The following is a 27,495-nucleotide window of genomic DNA, read 5'->3' as shown; positions in this document are numbered from 1 at the left end:
TATAGATTTTTAAAATGTAATAATATAGTTTTTTTAATAAGCATTAACTGTTATTTAAATTATTTCGGGGTTCCAGTTGTCGATATTAGAATTAGTATGACTATACTGGTCACTGTGCTTGCACACACAGGAATATGTTCTCCGTGCAGCGAAACACACATTCACAAACACACTAGGGGGCAGTAAGCACACATGCCCGGAGCCGTGGGCAGCCCTAGCCACGGCAGTTGGGGGTTGGAGGTCATGACCTGTCTGTTCTGGAAATGGCAACCTTCCGGTTGTAAGCCCAGTTCCATAACTGATAAATATATATTTAAATTTACTGAGAGCATGTTTCTTGCATCTCTCCCTGTAGGTAGAAAAGAGATGGTGGATACAGCCTCAGTCTGAGAATACCAGTAAGTTGTATTCATGCAACAATCTTTTTTTTTTTTTTTTCAGAAAATAAAATAGTATAACAGTCAAATTACAAGAGGTGATTATTCCTGGTTTGAATTCTGAGTAATATGTAGCATACAAAAAAAAAAAAAAAAAAAAAAAAAAAATTAAATATACCTGTCACTCTTTCTGCTACATCTGCCCCCTGCACTTTAGCAACTTACATTAGCAATGAAGTTATAAGGAGTGATCCAGCCAATCAGAACAAAGGTCATATGAATATATAACAATAATAGCCTGTGTAATTCTAAGTGGTATAGAGAGGCTGAAAACATGGGTTATGTGAACTAGTACATACAAACCCGCAGACTTTACAGATGAGCTTTAAATAAAAAAAATAAAAAAGAAAAATATAGGATATTAGTATTTAAACCACTTTCACACAATAAACGCCATTGAGGCTACTTGTTTTTCATTGTTCAGTGACGATTTTATGAAAGAAAAATACATCATTATAAAAATTCCTTTTTAAAATTACTTTATTTTAATATTATTTTAATATTTAATATAACTATGTGAATAAGACCAGTCAACACACAAGTATGTCAGTACATTTATTAACAATACTTATGTATGTTTTTTTAATTATAATTGTATATATTATAATATTTAATTATGTAAAATGTATAAATGTATCGAGCTTGGTCTATCAGCAGTTTATTTACGCGTATTCTTAGCTGCGGTCACCATTCTCAAAGGCAACACTTCCTCTACCCATTCATTTGGTAAGTCCATCATCTTTTCCCACAAAGCCACTTCCTCAGGAGTAGAGTCCATCCAATCCACGTTTACTCCATAGCTTTTACCTGCACAAAAAATCAGAACGCAATGTCACTGCTTAATATTATGAATGTATCCTACAATGTAATTATAATCATAAATCTTACACTTTTTTACATTCAAAAGAAGCCCAAGATGTAATCCAAGCATCATATATAAGAATTCAGTAAATCAAGCACATGAAAATATAAAATCTATGAAGTGAAAGCTATTTAAAAGAAAAGAGCAGAGAGTTCTGAAACTGAAAAGGTCAGTTTCTTTACACTTCTAAGAATAACTGCACAATGTTAGAGGATATAAGTTCATAAATTGGTCTTCTGTTGTCTTTGAAACCTAATAATTGAGTCTGCATGAGAATTACATTTCCTCATATTTCATGTTTAGTCTTTACTTGATATGATTTTACTTACTGCTCTTACTGACAAACAGGAACATGCCAAGCATCTGAAAATGTCAGTCCATGTCCCAGCCAACACACTCAGGGGAATACATACAGGAAACCCACTTGGGCACACTTGGCACCAGCATGTTTTTTTCATGGGTTAAATACTGGCTGTATAAATGGACTCCCTCCAGGTTCAGTGATATAACAAGGATGAGTAAAACAGAGCTAATATGATATAGAGATTTACCGGGCTGGCCACATTTATCCCATATATATGCAGCCAACATGGGTCCCACTAATAGCCCCGTTACTTACCTGCACAGAGCCCATGCCCATCTTGAACCCTGTTAGACCATCTTCAAACCCACATGAGCCCTGCTGGAGTTTGTTGGCTGGTGTAACAGGGCATAATCGGACACAGTATTTTACTTTTTTCTAATTAAGCTGCTTGGCATTGTTTAAGTTTTGACTAATAAGAAACACATGCTTATTTCCTGTTTAATGTAATGAATGGATAATCATATTATTGCTGATTTTTAATCAACATTACACATTAATAGATGTGTCAAGATCAAGTTTACAAAGCTTGAGATTTTCATCTCTACCTGTTCCCAGGCCCAGCCGCAGGCCTCCAAGCAGGTGACTGGCAAGCCGGTCCCGATCCCACACAGTCAGCTCCACACAGGCCTCCTTCAGGTCCTCTGCCCTGAAGCCGTCATACACCATTGTGTGGTTAAACACAGGGTTTGTGGTCCTCTTCAAAACCCGGGTTTTCTGACGACTTTTTTTGCTGGTGTCGGGCAGTACAAAACTGTGGAAGCATATACACACGTGACATCTGTAGCAGGGCTGGGTGATTTTTTCAAAATTTTTTCTGTTGTACAATACAAAGCTGCATTTAGACAACAAAAGAAGTAAAATGACTAAAATAAATCAATATATGTTTTATAAAGAAATAAATTTACTGCAAAAAAGTAAAATTGTGTATGAAGTAATATTTTAAAAATTATTCATTATCTGTAACCGCTTATCCAATTCAGGGTCACGGTCCAGAGCCTACCTGGAATCATTGGGCACAAGGTGGGAATACACCCTGGAGGGGGCGCCAGTCCTTCACAGGGCAACACAGACACACACACATTCACTCACACACCTACCTACGGACACTTTTGAGTCACCAATCCACCTACCAACGTGTGTTTTTGGACTGTAGGAGGAAACCCACGCAGACACGGGGAGAACACACCAACTCCTCACAGACAGTCACCCGGAGCGGGAATCGAACCCACAACCTCCAGGTCCCTGGAGCTGTGTGACTGCGACACTACTAATGATAATATATTGTTATCATGATTTATTAGCAGTCAGCATTATGGCTATGTTACACTACATCTACATCCTTATATTCAATACTCAGTGTACACATATATGGAAGCAATATGACAATATGCCAAGGCTTCTTAGCCCATAGCTTATGGCATACACAGTAATTATGTGATATAAATTCGACAATAATATCATATAACTTAGAAGCTCTGAAATTTTCTTCACGTTGTTCAAAAACTTTACCATTTAACATATGGGTCTAATGTTGCACCTCTGATCAGCGGGAGGTTCTTGCAGTCTTTAACCCAGATATGCACTTCGCCTGAATTCGGCACTGCTTTTGCTGTATCAAAGAAACAGGCATTACACACGTGGAGTATAAATATTTATCAATACCACAATTTTATATAATCTGTAGTATAGCCTATGGCTTTTGGTTGAAAACCTATGGTTTTTAACAAGCTCTGAATTTGGACAGGAAAGAAGAGAAGAAATATGCAGTATTACAGTGGGTGAGCTGGGGTAAGAATCGTATGGCCAGTCTCATCTCGCCTCTGTCGTCTGCAGGCTGGAGGCTGTTTGTGTTCTGAGAGGAGAAATTCAGAGGTCAAGGCAAAATATTCAGTGATTCAGTGACTGCTGTACTTGCAAAGTTGGTGTAAAATGTACACAGAATATTAACATTTAATTATTAGTGTATAAACAGCTAAAATATACCCTTGATTTGAGGTAGGAGGAGTTAATTTTAGTGTTTCCAAAATCCCAGGTAGAGAGGTCAATCTCTATCTCTCCCAGGAAGCTGTTTCGGGCAAATGTATCATTGTGCCAGACGGAGACGTTAAGGATCTGGGTTTTTAAATATTCCATTCGAACTCTGTACTGTATGAGACATAATGATCATTATTAGCCTTGTATATGATAAAAACTCCAATACATATGATTTATTAAGTCTCTGAACAAGATAAAAAGCATACAGAAATTGAATGAAAGAGTTATTGCATGTAAAGAATTATGCATGTAAGATTATTTAAATTCCGTTTAAAGAATGCACAATTTAATTGATTTTTAAGAAAGCAAACACATATTGCCTGATTCCTATACAGTGCAAATGTTTTTTACCCGTAAAATCTCATTGTATACAGGATTCAAGGTCCTCTTTTTCACAGATGTTTTTCTTTTTCCCAAATTGGAAGAGTCAGGTTTTAGGTGAATTTTAACATAACTATAAGAGAAAGTGCAAACATTCATTAAACATCTATAGACCAGATGAACATAAAGACAGATATCACAAATAGCAATATCTAAATCAGCCTTTCTGTGCCGTTTGGCTTCGTCTGGTGTGCTGTCAAAACTATTTTGAAGTCGCTGAATGAAAAATAAAAACGATAGTTATAAAGTTTTGCAGCTACAGGGTCAGAACAGTAATGGGGGCAGAAATAAAATTGCAGGTGGGACTAGTGATGTACGTAAAAGTGCATGTTCAATTTAGTTTGTCGAAGATGGAGGGTGAGGGACTGTTTACTTTCACTTTGTTGATCGGGGCTGAAGCATGCGTTTAACAAAAACAAAGCTGTGGGAGCCCTCTCACCTCCCTTGTGCACCAGCTCAGACTCATGGTAAATGAACAGAGGCCGACTGGGTGATTGGTCCTGTTTGGACCAGTGTCAGTAATGTACAAGAAAAAAGTCTGAATATTCTGACCTTATCTCTCAGTATGTAAAAATTTTCAATGAGAGATTAATTCAGTATTTTCCATCTGAACCTTTTGGGCATTATCTTCAGAGTGTATCTTCAGGGTTTGCTATGGATATGCCATTGGATATGGCGAACGCAGCCAAAATCTTAATTAATTCTCAAGCAAATTATTTAATATAATCTCAGACTGATCTGTTGTTGTCATGTATAGCCCTGTCTAGCCTGCTGTCTGTGTATGATTGTTTCCTTTGTTTGTCATGTATTTATAAGGGCATGGCACTTTGTTTTGTTCCCGTCTTCCTTGTCTCCGCCTTTGCTTCTCCCTCTTGTGCCTCCTTTGTGTTCCTGCCCCCTCGTTGTGTTGTCTTTTTATAGTCCACGTCAGTGTTTCCTGTTTGTGGGTCATTGTGATTGTATGTATGTTTGTGGTTCATGTCCTTGCTTAAGATTCTTGCTATGTTTTGTTTCTATGTTATTAACCTTCATGTTTAGCCTCTCTGTTTTGTGTTTATCCTCTCCGTGAAGTGTTTAGCCTGCTCTGTTTAGCTCTTGTTTAGTTTCTATGTGTTCTGCTCTGCTTAGCCATCTTGTTTAATGTTAGCCCCTTTGTCCTGTTTAGTTCTTGTTTAGTGCCTAGCCTTGTTTAGTGTTCATTGTTTATGTTTCAATGTCTTTGTATTTTTTGTTCAGTGAGTTAAATAGTCTTGCTTGAGTTTAGTAGTCTGTGTTTAGCCCCTCTGTCTAGTTTCCTTTTGGTTATTATTAAAGTCTCCTGTAATTACCTCCGTTCAAGTTTATCTCTGATGACCCCACAACGTGACAGCTGTTGCCACAACTTTATTTTCAAGAAAGAATTGCTTGACAATTATGGCTAATTACAGCTGTGTGTATGTGATTTGACTTTTTCCATTGGGGTGAATTCCATTTTTTTATATTTTAAAAGGGTGCCATGATATAAACATTTTTAAGAAACATATATGTACTCACGGGTCAGATCGGTTCCTCTTAGCATCTACCGCAGCCAGATTTTGACATTGAACAATGAAGATGTGGAACTCCTTCAGCTTCTGCACATAGTTGAGTGAGAACTGAATGGTGCCTTGAACTTCAACACTAGTGAAGTCACCACTATAAACACTCATCACGCTGCCACTAACCTGTGAATTCAGATGCATGTGATTAACCAAAGAGGGCAGAAGGCTCTAGCAACAGAATAAGAAACTGATTTAAACTGTCAGTAGAAAGCCAGCCAATATTTAATTGAGTTAATGATGTTAGTGGCATCTCAAACAAAGAAACATCAACATACAGAAGACACAGATGCAGAGTTGCTGCTAAGGTTAGTGTGGGTTCTGCCGTTCCTCCAGCGCATGCCGCTTTGAGAATTGTACTCTGAGGTGGAGTCACTTTCCCCTCCATCATTCTAGGTATCAGAGGAAACACAAACAGCTTTTGGTGTACTTCTCTTTTGTCAGGGAGTTCAAAATATATTGTATGCAATAAGCAAATGTCATCAACACATGCACACACACACACACACAGCCCAATTATGACCAGCTCTACTGACCATACAGGACATGGTGGTGATGTGCTTTTGTGTGTTGTGCTGGTAAGAGTGGATCAGATACAGCAGTACTGTTGGAGTTTTTAAATCTCTCAGTGTCACTGGTGGACTGAGAATAGTCCAATAACAAAAAATATCCAGCTGACAGCATCTTGTGGGTAGCATCCTATGTCCACTGATGAAGAACTAGAGGCTAACACAAACTGTGCATCAACAGATGAGCTACTGTCTCTGACTTTACATCTACAAGGTGGACCAATGAGGGAGGTGTGTCTAACAGTGGACACTTTAAAAACTCCAGCAGCACTGCTGTGTCTGATCCACTTGTACCAGAGCAACACACACTAACACACTACCACAAAGTCAGTGTCACTTTAGCGCTGAGAATGATCCACCACCCCAAATCACACTGGCTCTATGTGGGTCCTGATCATTTACAGGATGCTACAACGTGCTTCTGTGTGGTTAGTGGAACTGATTGAATGGACAAAATCCCCCTACAGTAAATCAGTGGAATTTGGCCACTGTGGACTGCAGATATTTTGCATATGTTGCACTGTCCTTCAGTATTAGAGCTTGGGACAGAACATGTTTTACCTCATCCAGTAAGAAAGAGGGGACAGACTTGCTCAGATTCCTCACATGCTCCACATCTGAGAAGGAGGATGAGGGTGGGGATGGAGTGCTGGAGTCTGATGGGAAAAACACATTTATCATTGCAATATTACGCATATGTACAAACCCTATTTCCAGAAATGCTGAGACATCTGTCAAATGCAATGAAAACAAGAATCTGTGATTTACTCATTTCTTTTGAAACTGTATTTAACTGACAGAAGCACAAATACATGTTTTTATTTGTATTCACGGTATTAACTGAACAACATGACTGTGTTTAAATATAAACAAATTTAGAATTTAATGCCTAAAAACACAAGAAAGTTGGGACAGAGTGAAAAGTTTGTAGAATATTCATGTCTCACTGTACACAGGGTGCTATAAGCAGATCAATATACAGGGTGGGCCATTTATATGGATACACCTTAATAAAATGGGAATGGTTGGTGATATTAACTTCCTGTTTGTGGCACATTAATATATGGGTATATTAGTATATAGTCAAGAGGGGGGTGACCATGGTGGCCATTTTGAAGTCGGACATTTTGGATCCAAATTTGTTTTTCAGTGGGAAGAAGGTCATGTGACACATCAAACTTATTGGGAATTTCACAAGAAAAACAATGGTGTGCTTGTTTTAACGTAACTTTATTCTTTCATGAGTTATTTACAAGTTTCTGACCACTTCAAAAATGTTTTCAAATTGCTGCCTATTGTGTTGGATTGTAAATGCAACCCTCTTCTCCCACTCACAAACTGATAGCAACACTGCAGGGAAAATGCTAGCACAGGCTTCCAGTATCCGTAGTTTCAGGTGCCATCCATCTAGAAAAGTTTCCCCCCTCCCATATACTAATGTGCCACAAACAGGAAGTTAATATCACCAACCATTCCCATTTTATTAAGGTGTATCCATATAAACGGCCAACCCTGTATAAGGTGCAGACTTTGCAAGCAAAAGGTAATCACTTTATGTCAAACTTTATGAAAGAGATGTCAAATAGGGATCATTTCTCAATGCATGATTGCAAAGAATTTAGGTGTTTTGTCATCAACATGGATGGAAACACCAGTCCACATAGGATAAGGCTGGAGATGAATATTGAATTAGTGTGACCTTCAAGGCCTCAGGTGGCACTCCATAAGAAACTGCCGCACTACAGTGATAAATACTTGTGAGTACTTAAAACAACTGCTGTCACTTAACAGAGTCTGACACTGCATCAAATAATGCACCCTGAGACTTTAATGTGCAAGAGCAAAGCCACACATCAATTCTACTCTGAACCCCTGCTCTGGTCTACAGATGTTTCAGCTTGTTTTGATGAGAAAAGATTGTTTTGTTTTCTGTGCCAATGTTAAAAAGAACCATTTAGGCTGTTAAAGGTGTTAGGTGGAAAAGCCAACATATCTCATGATATGGGGGGCTGGGGGGTTAGGGGTGCAACACTGACCATGACATGGATGACTTGCATGTATGAGAAGTTCCACTGATGTGGAGGCAAGCGCCAGGTTTTAGAGAGACATATGCTGCCCTCGAGGCCACATATTGTCTAGGGATGTCCATGCAAGTCCATTTTCAGCAAGAAAATGCCAGCCCTCATTCTGTTTGTTCTACAACAACATGGCTTGACCGACCTGCCTGCAGTCCAGTCACCTATGACACATCATGGGGAGAAGTAGGCAACACCACCACAGACAGTTGAACCGCTGCAGTCTTGTTTCAAGCAACAATGCACAAAACACCACTTGCAATCTTGTATCTTCAGTTCCCCAATGACTAAGAATTGTAATTAAACGGAAAGGTGTAGAAACATGCCTCTGTCCCAACTTTATTTGGACCGTGTTGCAAGCATTCATTACTAAATCTGTTTATATTTACTAAGTACAATCATGCTTTTCAGTGAAATCATTGGAATATTTTCCTTGTGCTTTTGTTAATTAAATAAATCTTCATAGCAATTAACAAATCACAGCTTCTAGTTTTTATTGTCATTTTACCAAATGTCCCAACTTCACTGTAAATGGGGCTTGTAAAAATATTTCTCAGAATAAATGAAACTCAACAAAACTTCTGAAGTTGTTCTTACTGTCGTAGCTATTAGGCAAAGACTCATCTAGTTGATTGCTTTTTCTTGATGGTTCTGGGGAAGACAATGACAAAACTCATAGAAAGTAGAGCACACAGCAGAACCCTAAACTTTCCTTTCTAATTCTCATGAACTTCCCATTCTAAGTTGCACAAAGAGACATTTTACCCAGGACACAGACAAAGGAGGTATTATATTACTGCATGATAAGACGAACTCATTACTGTGAAAAAAAGATCTGAGTATAGATAGAGTGGACAGAAGTGTGTTTGCACAACATGGCAATTTCGGAAGCTAATATTGTAAAAAAAAAGACTAAAGAAATTGAGCTGTAGAGTGTTTGCAATGTGCTTTGAAAGCCAGTGATTATATAAAAAAATAATTCTTGCATGACTTGTGTTGTGTGTAAACCACAGTGAACTAAACTAAAACTTACTTGGTAGAGCAGTTATGTCTTCAAGGCTTTTATGATACATAGGTCTAGTGACAGCCCGTTTAAGTGCGCTCTGAACAGGATTCTCCTCATCACCTGATATGTCAGAGTTAGAATTATAAAGGACCAGTGACAATAATACCAACGTAAAGACATACTGACAATGGTGGAGCATATTTCTAAGGAGTTAAAAAAAACACAGTAGAGTATTCATCACAAAGCCTAGTCACTTGACACCAGCATATGAATTAAAATATCCATTTACACTAACACCTACCAATCAGAGACTCAGCCATAGCAGTGGAGGGGTAGAGGGTGATATAGAAGATAAACGAATTAGTCAGAATTACTATCTGAATTTGATCCTCTCCTGCCAAATTCATAATTTGAGTGGTAGAAATGAATGAAATTTGTAACTAGATATTGCTATGTTAGTTACATATCTTTATAAATATTGTTTTGTGTAAAATACCCCTTGAAAAATTAATTAAACATCTTATCTACAGACTTTAAAAACTAGGAAAAAATAAACATGCATGTCTTACAGTTTGAACTTGCCCGAGAAGAGGACAAGGTGTCAACAGAATCTAAAATGTTGTGGTTGACATCGTCATTGCTCTGTGCACTGGGGCGTGGGCCCTGGCTCCCCCTCCTAGGACGAAGCTCTGTGGAACTCAGAGGAGTGCTAGCCTGAACAGGAGAGCACCTCAAGTGGCAGCCCTTCTCTGGAGATGTGCTGAAAGAAGTGCAGACCATTTCACTCATCTGCTTTGTGTCTTGAGGAGGAGTGAATATGTCTGTGTTCTCTGTGATACCCAAGTAATGCTGGTAATCCCGTGGAACAAATGACCTGGCAAGAGGTTGAGGGTCTGAATCTGATGGTCTTGGCTCATTGATTTTATCCCTAGTCCTGGAGGTTTCTGGAGACTTCTTCATTTGTAAATTAGTGTCTGGATTCTTCCTGGGGGGTGACATACTCACATCGGCTGCCTTCCTTACTTGTGGGACGATTGTGTCTGGCTCTGGCTTGGATTGTGTTTGCAAATCTTGATCGAGATCCTCATCTTCCACGTTGACTGCAAACATGCTAGTGGCACGTCGAAGAGAATTTCCTCTACCATTTCCAACTCCTTTGCTGCTCCTTCTAGCTTGAGGCCTTTGTCCTTTATTGAGCATACCTGGAGGTTTATGTGGCATTGTATCTTTCAGGGATGACTGTGATCCCGTCCGTAGCTGAGGGAACTGGGATGATCTCACGTTGTCCATCTCCCCTAAAAATGTATGGAAAGAATTATTAAAATGACTAAGATTAGAAGAAACACTTCTAATATATATATATATATATATATATATATATATATATATATATATATATATATATATATATATATGGAAGAAGAAAATATAACTTTGGTACATAACATAACATTTCCAAAAAAGAAAATTATAAGACAAAAAAAAAAATAAGTAAACACTTTGAAATATAAAACATAAAAGGGAGAAAGGGAGGTTAAAGTTGGTCTTACCTGACTGGTTCAGATGAAACTTTACATCCCCAGGTGGGTACTGGAACATCGCTTTGTGAGTCTGAGCTTTTGGGCTCAACAGCTTCACTTCAGGGCTTAATGGTCCCTGGTTATTTTTTTCAAAGGAGGTTGAGTTCTTGCCGGAAGACCCTGCCCAGAACTCACGCAAAGTCTTAAACTGTGAAGGGTTTATGCCATCTGCTTTGACTGACTTGTCTCGTAATGGAAGAAGAATAAAATTTGGAGACTCTCTGCCACTGGAAGAGGGCATATTTTCTTCATATTCTTCATCTGACTCTGTGCCTATTCTTCGAAGGTCAAATTCTGATTTGGTGAATCTTTTATTCAGCTTTGCAGAGGAGCTCATGGATGAGTCAGGTCTATCTGCTGCGGCTGATCTGACACATATTCTGGGTTCCCATTTTTCTTTCTCCCAGAATAATTTGAGCTGTTTTATCTTCTCAGCCCTGTTGTCTTGTTGCTGGCTACTCTGCTTTGTTAATGGTATTGGAATTGTTTGCTGAAAGCTTGATTTAGGTGGAAATCCAGACTTAGCCTGTGGTTCTTCAGTCTTTTTTCTGTGCTCCAACTCTAGCACTGCTGGAGACATGCAGTCTCCCTCACTACAGTTAATAGTCATAGTTCCTCTCACATTATCATTGCTCTGGCTTCCCAGAACGGACCCACTATCTACTGAAGGTGACGATGATTTCAGAGGCAAAAATGAGGGGGCATCTGTGTCTGGGGAATTGGAAATCGCTCTGTCTTTTTTTGAATTAGTAAATCTCCATGATGGTTGCATATCTTTGATAACTGTTTCTTGTTTGGGTTCATCTTTTGATCTTGTTCTGACCAAAGGCCTACTCTCATCATCATTCAAATCTTCCTTCACACTTGCATTTTTCCTTATTTTAGGCACTGCATAATTCTCTTTTAAAGCTAGTTCAGCTATGGGGGGTTCTTCTATGTAATCTATAACTTTCCTGTCAAAATTATTTTGGTTAAGAAGTTTATTTCCCTTTTCAGTGTTCAAGTTTGATCTGCTGACCAGTATTTTAGGACCAGCATTTCCTTTCTCCCAGAATGACTTCAAATTAGCAAGTTTTGGTGGACGATTGTCCTCAGGGTCTTTTGTCTCCTTCAGTTGAATTTGAGTGTGTTTGTTGTCTGTGTTGTCTAACATGATATCATTGAAATCTGGTCCTTTTTCTTTCGAACATTCAGGGATGTCCATCTTTTGAGTGACATTCTCTGCCTGAAAAGAAAATCCAGTAACAGGGAATGGTTCCACTCTTGGAGGCCTAGGTTCAAATCTTTGTTCCCTCCCTTTTTGAGTTTCTTCAAGAGCATTTAGCTCATCCCCAAAGTCATCTTGTATAAACAAATCATTCTGCCTTTGACCACTCTCACTGCTTTGTCTGGGAATGATCACGTAAACATTGTCTTCTGCTTTGGTCCTTGGAGCATCTTCAAAATCAATGTCTTCGATCTTCATGTCATCCTCCATGTCTTGCACACTGTCCACAAAGTCAAGTTTCTCGCTGCTGTCTGAGCTCCGGCTAAACCATTCCAGGACTTTAGCAATTGAGTTTCCGTGTTCCTCATCAGGATTTGGAGCATGGGAATCTAAAATGAGGGGCTGTTTGTAGTCCTCAGATTTTGTATTGGTCTTTGTATTTATATTAAATGTAGGTGGACTGTAGCCAATGTCAGACCGAAATAAAGCATCATCTATTTTGGAATTATTTGATGGGCAAGGAGCATCATCTTTTAGGGAGGCACCAACTCTGCTAGTGACTTCATACTCTGAGAAAACATGAACGAAGAGACATTTTGTTGAATAATTATTGGAATAAAGCCAGAAATTATGAGAGTACTGAATACTGAATATACAGATCATATAAGATTTTGTTAAATTAGAAAAACACTTTTGATCTTACCAATAGTTTTGGGATGATGATCTCTATGTACTTGTGTCTTTTCATTCTTAGACAACATATTGTCCTCCTCCTTCAGCTTGTAAAGTGAGACTTGTGGGACAGTCGTCCCATTTGATGGTTTGTCCAGGAGGGCTTCATATGGTGATTTGACAGTTATTCTAGGAAGAGACCGAGGTTCCTCCTTTTTTTCATTAGATAGCTTTTGATAATCTGGTTTAGCAGGAAGTAACAAGTTAGGAATATTATTGTCATGTTTTTGCCTAGCAGTATTCTGTGTGTCTATGGTTCTGTGTTCATCATCTGATCGTGCACTGGAACTCAGACTCCTACGTGGCTGAATTTTTGGTTTTTCATGTTCTTTCTCTTCTGACCTATTCAACAGCATTGAGGATCTCACTGGCAAGCGTGATTTTGGCAATGTTGGCTTTGGTTGTGAGGCGCTTACTGATTGTTCATGTTGGGAAATGAGAGGAGACTCTGTTCCACCTTTGGTTATTGCATATTCTTGTTCTGGAGAAGTCCTGGTGGGAGTCAGGCTACTGCGGTTCAAAGGTTGTGGGAAATGGTTCTTGATGTTAGAGTTACTGGAGTTGTAGATGGAACTGTGTTTGAGGATGCCTCTGGGTAGAGGGGACATCATGCCTGAATTTGTTGACTGGCTCTGAGTGGACACAGTAGACTTGCTTTCTGAGCATGTAGAGACACTTGGGGTGGATATAGGGGAACTGATAGTGGAGCTTGTAGATACACTTTGTGTGGAGGTAGGAGACTTTAAGCCTGAACTTGTAGACACACTCTGGGTGGACACTGAGCTGGTGCTGTCTGTTACAGAGCTTTGGAGTTGATAGAGTCTGGTTCTCTTCCTTGGCACAGGTTTTTGCAGAGGGGCTAATTCTTGTAGTGTGTCAGGAACTTGACTTTTGGTACATGTTTCTGTTGTTATACAATTTTGTACTGGAGGCATCATTCCTGCATATAAATGTGAGAGAAACCAGCACTTGATGAAATTACTTCACTTAATACCATCTTTTCATTCTGAAATATTGTGTATGTATGTGTAGATCTATTTTACATTTTAGACAACATGTTTAATAACCTGTCAGTAATGCTTTCTTAGTGCCAGGACCTGGTGCTGCATTTGGTGGCTGGCTGTTAGTCTCCCCACGGTCTAGATCCAATTGAACAGTATTAAACGGGTTGTGCCTTGGCTGAAACACAGGAAAAAGTGCAATTATGTAAATATAGCTGACATGACTTATATTGTATTCTACTTTTATAGATTATATTTAATATTATAATAAGTAGATTTTGACTAAAACTTAAACACAAAGCATTCATTTATAATTAAATTCCAAAAAACTCTTTGCCACAAAAGCGAATCATTCACATACTCTGGATGGTGACCGTATTCCTGAATTCAGTCTGTCTTTCTGGGCTTCTGAAGTTCCACTGTTGTTTAAACATAAAAAAAATTAATTTGCAAAAATCAATGAGAATGTGAAATCACAGAAAATGAGGTCAATTATTCAAATATCCTAAAATGTACTGTTATTAACAGTTAAACAGTTAAACCTAGGTTACTTTTATGCAACTTAAATTTCTTCCAATGCAATTCACTCTTGGATCTTGTTTGAAACTCGGGCACAACAGTTGCGTCTCAACTCAACAGCCAGTCAAAACACAGATGTCACATCAGGCAATGGCTGACAATATGGCTGTGCCATATCGTATCATTCGCAATAAAATTTTCTAAAATGATCAAAAAACTCAATTTCATGATAATCGTGATATTCTGACTTGTTTATGTAATGATGGTATACAGTTACCCATAATGTAGCATGCATTCTTTATATTAGTCATTTAGGCACAGTGAAGTGTCATGGAATGTGGCTCTGAGGTTTGCACAATTTGCGCAAAAAATAGGTGAGTGACTTCATTAGTGTGGAGTTGGTTTAGTTATAAAATATCAGATGTAAGAAATGAAAGAACCATATAACTACAGAAGGGGGAAACACATCTAATCTCTCTCACCACCTCAAGTAGAACCTGGTTAAGATGAAATCAAAAGTGCCATTACAATTATTCAACAGGTGATGAGCTCTAACCCAAGCAGATTAACTGCACTGACTCAGCACAGCGAATATTCTGTATCTGTTTTGTAATTTACTGTGAAGCTTTAAGGGTTTTTTTAAGTGTTTACATTTGCTATTTATATTCAAGTTTATTGCACTTTAGTTGTGTGGTAGATTTATATACTACCTAATTTATTTTATACAAAGTTCATAATCTTGGAAAGTTGTAAGGTGTTGTTTACAAAATAAGCAATTTTTCTTTTGTCATATCTTCTGAATGTTTTAAACTACACATTTGGAGTAAAAGTTCCTGAGGTTGTGGATTCAAACCTTACTCCGGGTGACTGTCTCTGAGGAGTGTGGTGTGTTCTCCCTGTGTCTGCGTGGATTACCTCCGGGTGACTGTCTGTGAGGAGTGTGGTGTGTTCTCCCTGTGTCTGCGTGGATTACCTCCGGGTGACTGTCTGTGAGGAGTGTGGTGTGTTCTCCGGGTGCTTGGTTTCCTCCCGCTCGGTGGATTGGCGACTCAAAAGAGTCCATATGTATGAATGTGTGCGAAGGACTGGCGCCCCTTCAGAGTGTATTCCTGCCTTGCACCCAGTGATTCTGGGTGTAATACTAATATATTTATATATGTAATAATATATATTAAAAATAGATATAGTTTATTCTAATTTATTTTAATATAACATTTATTTTATTTATTCAGTGTTTTTTCATATTGCAAAGAAAAACTTTATTGCCAAATACCCTGAAATATTATGATATTATTTTAGGGCCTTATTGCCCACCCCTACAGATAACAAATTTAAAATGATTTTCGAAAATTAATTTCATCTGCTCAATTAACAATAAAAAATACATGATAGAAAATTAGATTTTACTGACAAATTTTACACAGTGTTGTGTTTTTTTTTCAGCTTGTCATTATGTCAGTTACTAAAAGAATCAATTTAACTACAATATTCATTTTCTCCTGTTTGGATGCACAAAGTGCAGATTTCTTTTGTACTCAAATAATGAAATGATTCTAAAAGATTTTCAGTGCTTCTAAGACAGGATGAGTAAAATTAAGTACAACTGTAACAGACTTAACATAAGAAGAACATACTAAATATCAAATATACTGTATAGAAATGAACCTGAGGTTGTTAGAGAATGTGGTGTGTCAAAAATACAAGCTGGTGATTTGGCTAACTACTGGAGTAATGAAAGTTGTTGTATGCAACTTTGCTTTCTGTTGCTTCATCTGATTGTCAATCTGCACAGAAATTATGCTTCATACAGCCTGAACATTTCACACTGTAAAGCAACCTAAACAGCTAGTTGCACTGTAGTCCATGATACCGAATAATGGAGGTTATGATTTAACAAGCCTAGGCTTTTCATTAATTTGATGACTGAATGTGTCCATAACTGGTGGCATGCTCCACCTGTGCTCTAAACTCATTGCAACATCTTAAATTCTTTTTTTCGTACAGATCTAATTTGTTCAAATAGAAAACAGAAGAAAACCCCTTTCCTCTCCATTATAAACTGTCAAATATATATATCCTTTTAGAGCATCTGACAGATGCTTTAAAACTAAGGTCTTCTGAAACCAAAGAATGCAAACGCCTCTGTTGACTCTCAACTGAGTCATCGGGCACTTCAAATCATACGATATCCGCACCTATAAAACACACATGAACTAATGGGAGAGGAAGGAACTGCTCAAACAGTTAAAAAAAAAAAAAAAAAAGCACAGTACAAGATCCTGGCAAATGCAAAGAATAATAACTTTTGTATTGTTCCAACTCCTCTGACAATACAGGGCTACTCTCTAGTACATCAGCCCCACTAATCCTTCTAAGCTATGAGAGCTATATACATGAACATATAATCCTTATTACAGTATCTCCATAATGCACTCATCATTCGTTAAAGGCCTTCCATTACACAAACTGCATCAGGACAGACAAGCAGTGCAGAATTATAATGAGTATAAATTCTAGTGCATGGCTGGAACATGGACGATCACCTTTTCTGATTATTTGATGTCCCTGGTTTCAGTGTTGTAGGGTCATTATTATATTTACTGGATCTTTCTCGCCACGACTGAGTCAGAAATTCTAAAGGGAAGAAAAACATGACACGTTACTGAAGATAACGCAACTCTTGGTGTATAGTGAATTAGAAAAAATAATATAAATAGAGTGATTCAATTTGCTTATGAATGCATAACTTTTGCATTATGTTTACAAGTATAAAATCATAATATATTATTTATGTGGGTTTATTTGAATGGGAAATGCAGTAGTATGTACAAATAAACCAAAAAATTAAATTCGCCTGCTTAATATTCTGGTGTGTTAAGAGGTAAAGATCAATCTGACAAACAGTACAGCCCAGACCCAGGGATTTCCCATTAGATCACTGTTCAGAACATCAAACTCAATCTGCTTGTCTTCTTCCCACTGGCGTAATCTCTTCCTCAGATAAGTGGGGCATATGTAACAGGTCATCCATGCGAACAAATAATACAGGACTCATCGGACCGAGTGATGGCAAAGACTCACCGTGTAACAATTTGGTTTTATGTCTTAGTCACTTAGGCCTTTACATTTGACCGTTCCCTTACTCTCTAATTCAAGTCAGACTTGACGTGCACAGCTGTTATGAGAGTATCTTTGTTATTTACTTAATTTGTGAGTGGACTTAGGTTTGTTGACACCTGCGTTAACATGTCTTGGGATCCCATCACAAGGTCCTTCAAAAATGGATAGCTGTACACACGTGGCATTTTGAATGTGCCTCAAGTGACCATTTGTAATCTGACTTCCATCACACTTCTGCTGCATTTGTTTTCAGAAAGAGATACGCAGCGAATCCTCACTCATGTTCCAGTACCAACTGTTACACACTCTATAGACAGGACAATGACTAGGACAATGATGCTGATGGGTGGTAATTTGTTGCTGTAAAGCAGTTGAATGAGTCAAATGAATGAGATACAAAACGTATGTCTCTTTAATAATTACACGGTAAAAGTGATTTGTAACTTTATTTCATTTTGTTCAATAAGAAGTTGCAGTTTAATATAAATTCCAGTGCCTAAAAAAGAGGGGCAATGGCAGAAAAAGCATGGGAACCACTGCTTTAGGGGACACATCAGGGCACATTCCCATTGACACTACAGATGTGACATGCCAAAATACTTCTCAAACTACCCCAAATGCATAGTACCCTGTTCACAATTGCACCATTTATGAACCAATCACCCAGAACATATGCTACTGCCAGGTGTAGAGAGAATCTGAATGTACTGTTTAATACTCTTTCCCCTCTTTACTGCAGGACTCCAGACATATCCACTGTATTCTCAGTATCTTCCTCTGTACATTGAACTTGATTCCTCTTCTCAACTAACAAGTAAATTAACACTTACATGCGCTCAAATCACCGCAACCCTGAAATGGATTAAACGGCAAAGAAGATGATGATGACGATGCGCACAAATCCCAAAGCTAAAGCCTATATTGTGAAACCTCATTACAACCTTATGGCTTGTACTGCCTTTTAAGGCCTTGTCCTGTCCTGTTAGACATTTTATTAGATTGATATATTTCTAGATCTTAAACATTTCTCCAGAGGTACATTAAAAATCTTCATTGGACACTTACCCATTGTCATGGGTTTCTTCTGTTTCATGGATGCCATGATTATTTCAGAGCCATGAATCCTGTCCTGGTGTCTCTGAGACTTTGCTTCATAGAACCACTCCCCTGTCATGTACTTTAGTCTGCACTCTTCAGGATCCAGGTTTTGCAAGTGCCTAATTGTTCAAAAGAGTGTTATAAAAAAGTTCAGTCCATTCAAATGGTACAAAAGCCTGTGGTTGTAAATGTCTTCAGCTATTTTGTGTGTTTTTATTTTTAAACGTAACAACATAACTGGCGGGGCAGGGTTGTCCAGCCACAGGTGATAAAAGGAAAGGTATAGAGTTACTTCTAAGCCACTTTTAATTCATTACGGGCATTAGGGGATTTTTTTACTGGAAATAACTTGCCATTCCGATGAACAGAGATAAGTTTTTAAGCATAAAATTGTTGCCGTAAAGGGGACCTAAGTGTCAGTTTATTCTCATGTCAAACTACACCCAATCATAAAAGCCAATCCTGCCGGTCCAAATATAGCAAGATATTTTAAGTATATTTGAGTCAACTAACTACTTACTACATTACTCTTGTTTACATTTCTTCCTTTACCCTTTGTACCCGAAGACACATTTACAACAGCTACGTAATACATAACCTAATTGTGTCTCATCGCAATTAAATAATTAAGTACAAATGCCATACATTCCAAGAGTCCAACACTTGTTTGCCTCATCAGCAACACTTTCAGTTGCACTGAAAGTTAATCCAGGAATTTTCTGCAAGGTAAAGTTCAAAACAGCTGACTTCAACATGACAATAAAAAGTTTAAGTACTATCCCTTTGCTCTGGAACCTCCTAAATGACAAATATTGCCTGTGCTGGCTTACAAACAACACAGCTATGTTTGCTTTATTAAGGGAGAGAACATGGCTGCCCATCACACACATATACAGAGCATCTTTCTATTCAGTTTAGGGCTGTTTGATTAAAAAAAAAACCAACTTATTAATTGTATATTAATTTGCTTCGATCGGTCGCACTGTCTTTTCTTAAGACCGAAAATTGTAGTAGTGGATAATTAAATATAAAACAAACAAAAAAAAATCAATGTAATAATCTGTAAAAAGGGTGAATTATGAGAGGAGAGTGTGGCCAGGTGGTGGTTAAATCCCTGCATGATTTAACATGCGGTAGCTTGTTAATTTTGATAGCAATACTTCAGTCATATAATTATTATGTGTTTCCCCAGATTTAAAGTTATCAGCCTAAAGGTTTCATACCCAGTAAAGCCACAATATAGTAACCACATATTAAGTATCTGTTTTCATCTGCAAAGGTCAAAACAGAAAATACTTTGCTCTGAACAACCTCTGGTACTCATTTTGACTCCAAATTCTCATTTGGCCAGGTCAAGTTAATAGCTGCTGATGTCAATCCAGTTTGTATGAATGAACAAAAGGTTTGAAAACAGTCATAACATATAATGCACTTAATCAACATGTTATGAATGTCGGCAGTAAATCCAAACAGTTTGATTAAGATCATGTGCCTGTCCGTGGCCAGTGGAACACATCTTCTTTTTCAGGGAAATTATGCTGGTCATGTGAAAAGGCCAAGACAATTATTCCACAAGGCTAGATTTAATCCTTTTATCCAAGGTTGAGCTAGGCCACGGCTGAATGCATGGAAATCACCAGGTTTCTGCATTCTTCCTTTCATGTTGGCACACAAGCTCCCAGACACTGCGTTTTTGCTATTTGAACCTGAGATCACAAAATGTCCCAGGTCAATTGTGTCTGTTGGCCAAATTGCTCCACTACATGTCGAGTTCTTAATAACACTGTTTAGTGCTGGTGGTTCAGTAATGTTCACTCTTTTTAGTGGGTCTAATAAAGTGGAGGACCCAGTCAAGCTCTCTGGTATTGCTCTTTTTCCAGCACTACTTGATTGTTGCACTGTGAAGATTAGCTTTAAAGCTGACTCACTCTGTAGCAATGCTGAGGTTTTGATAAGACTCAGAATCTGCCTTTATTGCAGCATGGAACAAACATAACTTTATCGCTTTATCGTTTGTTCTTGCCAAAAGCCTTGAAAAAGCCTGTTTGTAATTCAAACACTTGAAGGTATATAGAACCAAGCAACGAAGGGAACTTACTTGATTCGGTTCTCCTCTGACTTCTTCAACTCTACATCCCTCTTTAACACGGTCATAATCATCTCCTGCTCCTCCTCTGTTAGATAGCTCAGGTCAATCATGATAAGTTTCCTCCCCTGTCCTCTCACAGTTTAGTTCTGAACCTACTAGAAGGAAGCTCCTGGGGATCTTCGTCTCTACGCTGGCACCAATGAAGTGGTGCTGTTAGAGAGCTGAAGGCAAAATATTTTGATGATGTTTACAACTGATTCACTTACAGCACAGCTTCTGGCCATCTGCAACCTTCATCCTACTCCACTGCAGAACTCTACCTGCAAACCACACAAGCAGAGTATGTTCAGTATCTTCAAGCTTGGACACATCAACATAGGACAGAAAATGGCTGATTTATTATTCAGACACTTTGTGAATTTCCAAAAGTACATTGAGAGAATCTAACAAAGCACTAACTGTAGGGTTGTGCCATATTGTATCGTTCACGATAACATCTGTATAATTTGCTGTTTATACACACACACTAAATATTCTGCATTTTAGTTTTGGAATAGATTGATTTGTTTCATTATTTTATTCAAAATCTGAATTTTGGGTTTGTGGCTGTGATTTGCAAAATAACAAAAAATGTTTACACATATTTTGTTTGTTTCCGCTGAATACTTTAACATTTATTTTGTTGCAATAGTCTGCTCTTGAAATTTATAATATATTTTAACATTTTTTGTCATATCATTAAATATATCGATATCGTGGAAAAGTACTCGGAAATCTTGTGATATAACTTTAGGGCCTTATCGCCCACCCCTAAACCTTACATTAAAAACAACTGGTCTAAGAGTGCTGCATGACTAGGAAAAAACATGTGTTTGTTTGGAAGAGATAGTGTTTACAAAAACAACCCACTGCAACTGAACTAGAGGTATATTCTCTTTTAAGTAACTAGTTTTATTCAAATACAATTCGACATATATTCAGGCTTTTCTTAATATCCATAATGTGACCTGTACATCCATCAAACAACCCTGAAAATGTGCTCCTTCAAATTTTCAACCTGTAACCAACACAACATGTTTATATACAGCAATAGTTAATTGAGTGTGAAGCTCAAATATATGCTGTTCAGAGCTGTAACATCTTTTTTATAAAAAGTGACCCAAAGCACTCACTATACCCTCCTTTTCCACTACACCTTTTAACACAAAACACTTTGAAATGGACTGACTAATACAACAGTTACCTAGCTATTAACATTATCACATTAATATTAGGATATTAATATTACACTTAATACATGTCACACATTTAAAATGTATTTGGCTTTGGTCTTTAAGAAAAGGAAAATAAACCTGAGAATTGCCCCTTCTTCAGATGACCATCACATGATTAAATTTTACATTCATAACTACAGTGTCTATGTTAGCTGAGCAAATATTTGAGCAAAGATGTTGAAGAGGTTATTTACTCAGTTTTACTGCATGATCAAAACCAAACACACCAGTGACAGAAGGTGCAGGGCTGAACTGAACCAAATCATGTTCAAGAACAATAATTCATCACCTTGATAATGTCAGCGCAGACCTGAATGGACATGTGTCCATCTCCACTCTTGTAGAAAGACTTTACACTAAATGATAGAATGTATGCTGTGTGGATTTGATTGCATTCAGCCAAATATACCTTAGTGTCATCATGTACTGTCTAGGATGACTATTCTGGATCACAAACACTTCTTCAGCTCATAACAAAGATATTAGATGGAGCTCCATCTTCACATAAAAACAGTTCCTCTGCTTTCAGACCCAATGGCAAGAGCCTGCCACCAACCCCCCCCCCCCCCCCCCCCCCCCCCCCCACCCTCCCACAGCCCATGCTTATAATTCGCACCTTTGGTCTGGAGATAATACATGATGTGTGTGTGTGTGTGTGTGTGTGTGTGTGTGTGTGTGTGTGTGTGTTTATGTCCAGTTGAAGATTGGTGTCAGCAATTTGCTCTCCTTAAATTAGCTGAATTTGCTTATTATAAAATGTGACTACAAACTATAGGACATACACTGTAGCTAAGTAGATATATTTATCACCTATGGATTTTAGACAAATAATGTCACACCATTCAGTTCATCCTTCACTATTCAGTTGTGTTCTTCTGTGTTTTTGACATAGACCTTCACGACAAATTCAATTTGGTTCGATTGAATAAGTCTCAAATGACAGAAAGAGGGACATTTCTTATGGTGCAGAACCATATTTCACACCAAAGTAATACTAAAATATGAATAACATGAAGGTAATAATTAAATCAGGCTCATCCATGGTTAAAGTCACTCAGTCAGTCACAAGGAATCCTTTAGAGAAGTCAGTTTCCGTACACTGTCTTCTGGCTTGTAATTAGGTTAAAGTAACTGGATAATGACATTTATTTCTGGGGTGTAAAAACAGTACAGCTCTCTGAGACCTTGCGTATTATGAATTCTTGGGGAGAATGAAATAGAAAACTTCAATATTTGTTAAACTTGTGTATCAGCAATAAGAGTGGAAAACAGTTCTATGAACAGATGATTGAAACCAGTAGACCTGGACCCATTAAAACCAACTGGAAACGTAGGCAAATCACCAAAAATGCTACAGCTTGTTGAAGATTATGTAACATGGTTTGTGATAAGGTTAGTCGATTAACCACATTAAAGACCTCCTCCAGTGAAAATTAGGTTTCGCCCTGTTAACATGTCTATGTGATGTTGTTTACATTGTAGAAGATGGAACATGAGTGAAATAAGCAGCCAGAGTCATGGCTGAGCATTTGAACTTCAGCATTCTGAAGACAGACTCAAATGGTCACAAAAAGAGAACCAGGGATTTTTGTGTCTTAAATCTAATGAACCTTTAGTCATGTCAACATATGGGGTGGGGCTTTCAAGTTGCAGGCTTGTTGTGGTGGGGTAACTGGCAGGGACGATTCGCATATTCACAGAGACATATCACTGAATGAAGGCTAAGTGAGTTACATCCGAGCAACTGGTAATGCATCATTGGATGTTTTTTCTTGGAAACCATTTCTCATTATGTACCTAATTATGATGAAAAGAGAGGAGTTTTGGGGATTTCACTGGAGGGAGACTTGAAAGGAATAAAGAGATATCTTGTGTGTGTGTGTGTGTGTGTGCTATAACTGTGAGAATAATGAAACTTCAGTCAACTACAATAACCTACATAAAAGAGAAGGCTTCAGCATAAAGGAACACTATGTAATATTTATTCATTCTTTCACTCATTATCTGTAACCGCTTATCCAGTTTGTGGTGGGTCCACAGCCTACCTGAAATCATTGGGCGCAAGGCAGGAACACACCCTGGAGGGGGCACCAGACCTTCACAGGGTGCCTGCTTCATGTATACCATTAAGGTCTATTTGTTGGTTTTATTTGCTGTTAGCAAAGCTAATTATTTTTAGATGTGTAATATGCAAAGCTGCTATGAAATTCATTTACACTTCTGAGTCATCAATCCACCTGCCAGTGTGTGTTTTTGGACTGTGGGAGGAAACCGGAGCACCCGGAGGAAACCCATGTGGACACTGGGAGAACACAACAAACTCCTCAAAGACAGTCACCCGGAGGAAACCCACGCAGACACAGGGAGAACACACCACACTCCTCAAAGACAGTCACCCGGAGGAACATACATACATAATACATTTGAAAAATCAGCCATTTGCCTGAATTTCCAAAACAATTCCCTTAATAAATTGTCGCTGAACACGTTAGTTCTTATTTGAGGGGTGTGCATTAATGTACACATAAGCTAATCACAGTAGATAGGTATAAAACTGAGTCAAGCTCTTACCTGTTTCCACAGAGAGAGCACAGAGAGTCGAACTCCGTCAAACAGCAGCAGGGTTATAAAGTCAGCACCGCGTGTGGAGCTCGGGGTGTGAATCTAACCCTTGCTTCTTATTTTGAGCCTGTGAGCTGGAGTTAATGTGTTGTTCACTTAACGCACACCGTCCTCTCTTCTGTCGACAGATCCTGCTCCTGTGTTTGCAAAGTGGGAGTGAGTGAGAGAGAGTGTTTAACACAGAGGAAGGACAATCCCACAGTGCAACTGCTTTCTGTTTTCCTCGTGTGAACTGTATTTCTAGAACAGGGATATTACATTTGAACGTCCTCACACTTAGTAAACAGACGGAAGAGGGACGCGGTGTAATACCACACACGCGTTCAAGAACACATTAGGTATCTTTTCCCTCATTAGTCTGAATGTTGCTCCCTGCGGCGGTGTCAATCGTGGAAACCTGCCTTTTACAGCCAGTAAGAACAGTTTGTTCAGTATGGGAATTTACATCCGTGGCTAAACCCATAATGTGCTCCTGGGTTGGACTATTGCAATATTTGGGTGAAAAGGCAGTACAGTATTTGTACCCAATGCAGTACCGAGGGAGCCACTGAGTTTCAGCCTTAGAAAGTAGTGTGTAGTAATTACCAATTTCTTCTCAAGATGTGTAAGCAATATTTATTACTCAGTTTATTACACTTTTTTCTTTTGCTGACAGCACTATTCGTGAGTGTGCACCTCAAATAAGACCAGTGCCTAAAACAATTTTATTATTACACTAATAATTGCTGTAATAAGCATTTCTAAAAATAATTTCCCTAATATCCCTGCTGGGATTAGTAAACTTATCCAGTTCAGGGACACGATGGGTCCGGAGCCTACCCAGAATAACTTGGGGCAAGGCAGGAACACACCCTGGAGGGGGCACCAGACCTTCACAGGGTGCCTGCTTCATGTATACCATTAAGGTCTATTTGTTGGTTTTATTTACTTTTAACAAAGCTAATTATTTTTTGATGTGTAATATGCAAAGTTGCTGTGAAATTCATTGAGACACAGTCACACACACTCACGCCTACGGACACTTTTGAGTCACCAATCCACCTGCCAATGTGTGTTTTTGCACTTGGGAGGAAATCGGAGCACCCAGAGGAAACCCACGCGGACACAGGGAGAACACACCAAACTCCTCACAGACAGTCACCCAGAGGAAACCCACACAGGCACCGGGAGAACACATCAAATTCCTCACAGTCACCCGGAGCGGGACTCAAACCCACAACCACCAGGTCCCTGGAGCTTTGTGACTGCAACACTACCTGCTAAGGTTCAGCACAGAGTTGTATGTGCTGAAATTCTTTAGAGCAGTCAGAACTGTGCTCATGCCAAACATTTTGTGCCCATATAAGTGACTGAATAGAGAAGTTCTCTAAATTATTAGAAACAAATGCTACTGAACATATTTCAGGGTTTAATCTCTTAACTCAGGGGTGCACAACTCCAGTCTTGGAGGGCCACTGACCTGCATGGTGTGATTTTTCTATTCAGACACACCTGACTCCGCTCAACTGTTAATTGCCAGTTTTAGTGTGTTTTACCAGGGAATCATCAAACTTTGCAGGATACTGGCCCTCCAGGACTAGAGTTGTTCTGCCAGTAGGAAGTAGCAGCCCATGGCCGCTAGAAGTCAATTACCGCAAACACCAGTCGGTCACTGGAATCAACCAGTCAGTTAGCAGTGGCTGGGCAACAGCCAGTCAAAAAGTGCAGCTGCTAGACTGTCGCAGGCTCCAGTTGGTCAGCGGCAGCACCAGTTGTATAGTGACCAACAGTGTCAATCAGCATACCACATTAATGATCATTTTATCAAAACTTATTAATTAGTAAATTATTAATTAGTTATTATTAATTTGCGGCACGGTGGCGCAGCAGGTAGTGTCGCAGTCACACAGCTCCAGGGGCCTGGAGGTTGTGGGTTCGATTCCCACTCCGGGTGACTGTCTGTGAGGAGTTGGTGTGTTCTCCCCGTGTCCGCGTGGGTTTCCTCCGGGTGCTCCGGTTTCCTCCCACAGTCCAAAAACACACGTTGCAGGTGGATTGGCGACTCAAAAGTGTCCGTGTGTGTGTGTGTCTGTGTCGCCCTGTGAAGGACTGGCGACCCCTCCAGGGTGTATTCCCGCCTTGCGCCCGATGATTCCAGGTAGGCTCTGGACCCCCCGCGACCCTAAATTGGATAAGCGGTTACAGATAATGGATGGATGGATGGATATTATTAATTTGTAAATTTAGTGAAACGTAAAAACATTATAAACATTAGACAAACTAACAAATAAATCCAAGCACAAATAAAGTTAATTTATGATGCATATTACAACCCGTTAGTTTCAACATTGCATTGTCCACAGGGCGTGATGACTCCTGAAACCCTACAATGAACTCACAAACTGAAAAATTCACAAAATATACAGACAGCAGACGCATTTGGGCCAATTCTGTCTCAAACTTTGTACTTAAAGATCATTTATCACACTGGTCCTGAGATTTTTCCCACACAGCGCACCAGAGTTCCATAGGTGGACCTGTGGCTGAGTTGCTGGCAGGCAGACACACTAAATGTGGGTGATAAGAGAACTGTAGCAGTGCTACATTTGAGCTATCTGAGTATCCATTGCTATCTGGGTAGAAGCTGTTTTGGAAAATGATAACCTACGAATTGTTCATTGAGCTAGCTAGATCTACTTAGTTTACAATTACCATTTCTGTGAGGATAAAAAAAGACATGTCAAGGTGACAAATATGCAGAGATCACTTAAAAAAGGCTCCACACATAGCCTCAGGTAGCAGCTCTTCACTACAAGAGGCAAGACACACTCCTGTTAGAAGCTGACATTGGCTTTGCCACTGCTAGTGGCAAGTATGTTGCTTCCTGCTGCCCATTACAGGTGAAAACCTGTGATACTAGATGCCTGAGACATTGCATGGTGGTACAGCAAGCAGCGTCACTGTCAAAC

At 38.9% G+C, this 27,495-nt stretch overlaps 2 protein-coding genes across 5 annotated transcripts; both read right to left on the bottom strand.

Moving 5' to 3' along the window:
* Positions 1-957: 957 nt before the first annotated feature.
* LOC136690301 (synaptotagmin-like protein 2) lies at positions 958-12,977 on the bottom strand. 4 transcript variants are annotated; one of them, XM_066662560.1, is made up of 14 exons: positions 12,796-12,977; positions 10,856-12,661; positions 9,875-10,600; positions 9,333-9,425; positions 8,897-8,950; positions 6,786-6,880; positions 5,934-6,047; positions 5,612-5,781; positions 4,049-4,151; positions 3,647-3,808; positions 3,437-3,515; positions 3,173-3,272; positions 2,209-2,414; positions 958-1,244 (listed from the first exon to the last, which is right to left on the bottom strand). In XM_066662560.1, exons 1-14 carry the CDS (start codon positions 12,851-12,853, stop codon positions 1,096-1,098), a joined length of 3,915 nt encoding a protein of 1,304 aa, XP_066518657.1. In that variant the 5' UTR covers positions 12,854-12,977; the 3' UTR covers positions 958-1,095. The 4 variants fall into 4 exon arrangements, with proteins under 4 accessions (XP_066518657.1, XP_066518658.1, XP_066518661.1 ...); XM_066662561.1 differs by lacking the exon at positions 5,934-6,047; XM_066662562.1 differs by lacking the exon at positions 958-1,244 and having other exon boundaries at positions 2,220-2,414; positions 3,201-3,272.
* On the bottom strand, positions 12,949-24,598 carry LOC136665094 (synaptotagmin-like protein 2). Its single transcript, XM_066642695.1, has 8 exons — positions 24,497-24,598; positions 20,661-20,971; positions 18,530-18,681; positions 16,888-16,978; positions 14,187-14,244; positions 13,892-14,003; positions 13,193-13,764; positions 12,949-13,005 (listed from the first exon to the last, which is right to left on the bottom strand). Exons 2-8 carry the CDS (start codon positions 20,759-20,761, stop codon positions 12,949-12,951), a joined length of 1,143 nt encoding a protein of 380 aa, XP_066498792.1. The 5' UTR covers positions 20,762-20,971; positions 24,497-24,598.
* Positions 24,599-27,495: the final 2,897 nt, after the last annotated feature.

The sequence above is a fragment of the Hoplias malabaricus genome, chromosome 1 (assembly GCF_029633855.1).
Source record: "Hoplias malabaricus isolate fHopMal1 chromosome 1, fHopMal1.hap1, whole genome shotgun sequence".
Classification (NCBI taxonomy): domain Eukaryota; kingdom Metazoa; phylum Chordata; class Actinopteri; order Characiformes; family Erythrinidae; genus Hoplias; species Hoplias malabaricus.
Note: the sequence above shows the minus strand (reverse complement) of the source record. Positions and strands in the feature narration are given on the sequence as shown.

Excerpts from the sequence above, each read along its gene's own strand:
- LOC136665094 (XM_066642695.1), bottom strand. The coding sequence starts at position 20,761 with ATGATTGACCTGAGCTATCTAACAGAGGAGGAGCAGGAGATGATTATG. Across the intron at positions 18,682-20,660 it reads TCAGAGGAGAACCGAATCAA|GCACTTGCAAAACCTGGATC; the intron begins GTAAGTTCCCTT and ends TTGAACAATTAG. Across the intron at positions 14,004-14,186 it reads GAATACGGTCACCATCCAGA|CCAAGGCACAACCCGTTTAA; the intron begins GTATGTGAATGA and ends CCTGTGTTTCAG.
- LOC136690301 (XM_066662560.1), bottom strand. The coding sequence starts at position 12,853 with ATGTTGTCTAAGAATGAAAAGACACAAGTACATAGAGATCATCATCCC. Across the intron at positions 2,415-3,172 it reads TTAGACCCATATGTTAAATG|TTTTGTACTGCCCGACACCA; the intron begins GTAAAGTTTTTG and ends ATGCTTCCACAG. Across the intron at positions 1,245-2,208 it reads GCGGCTGGGCCTGGGAACAG|GTAAAAGCTATGGAGTAAAC; the intron begins GTAGAGATGAAA and ends TTTTTTGTGCAG.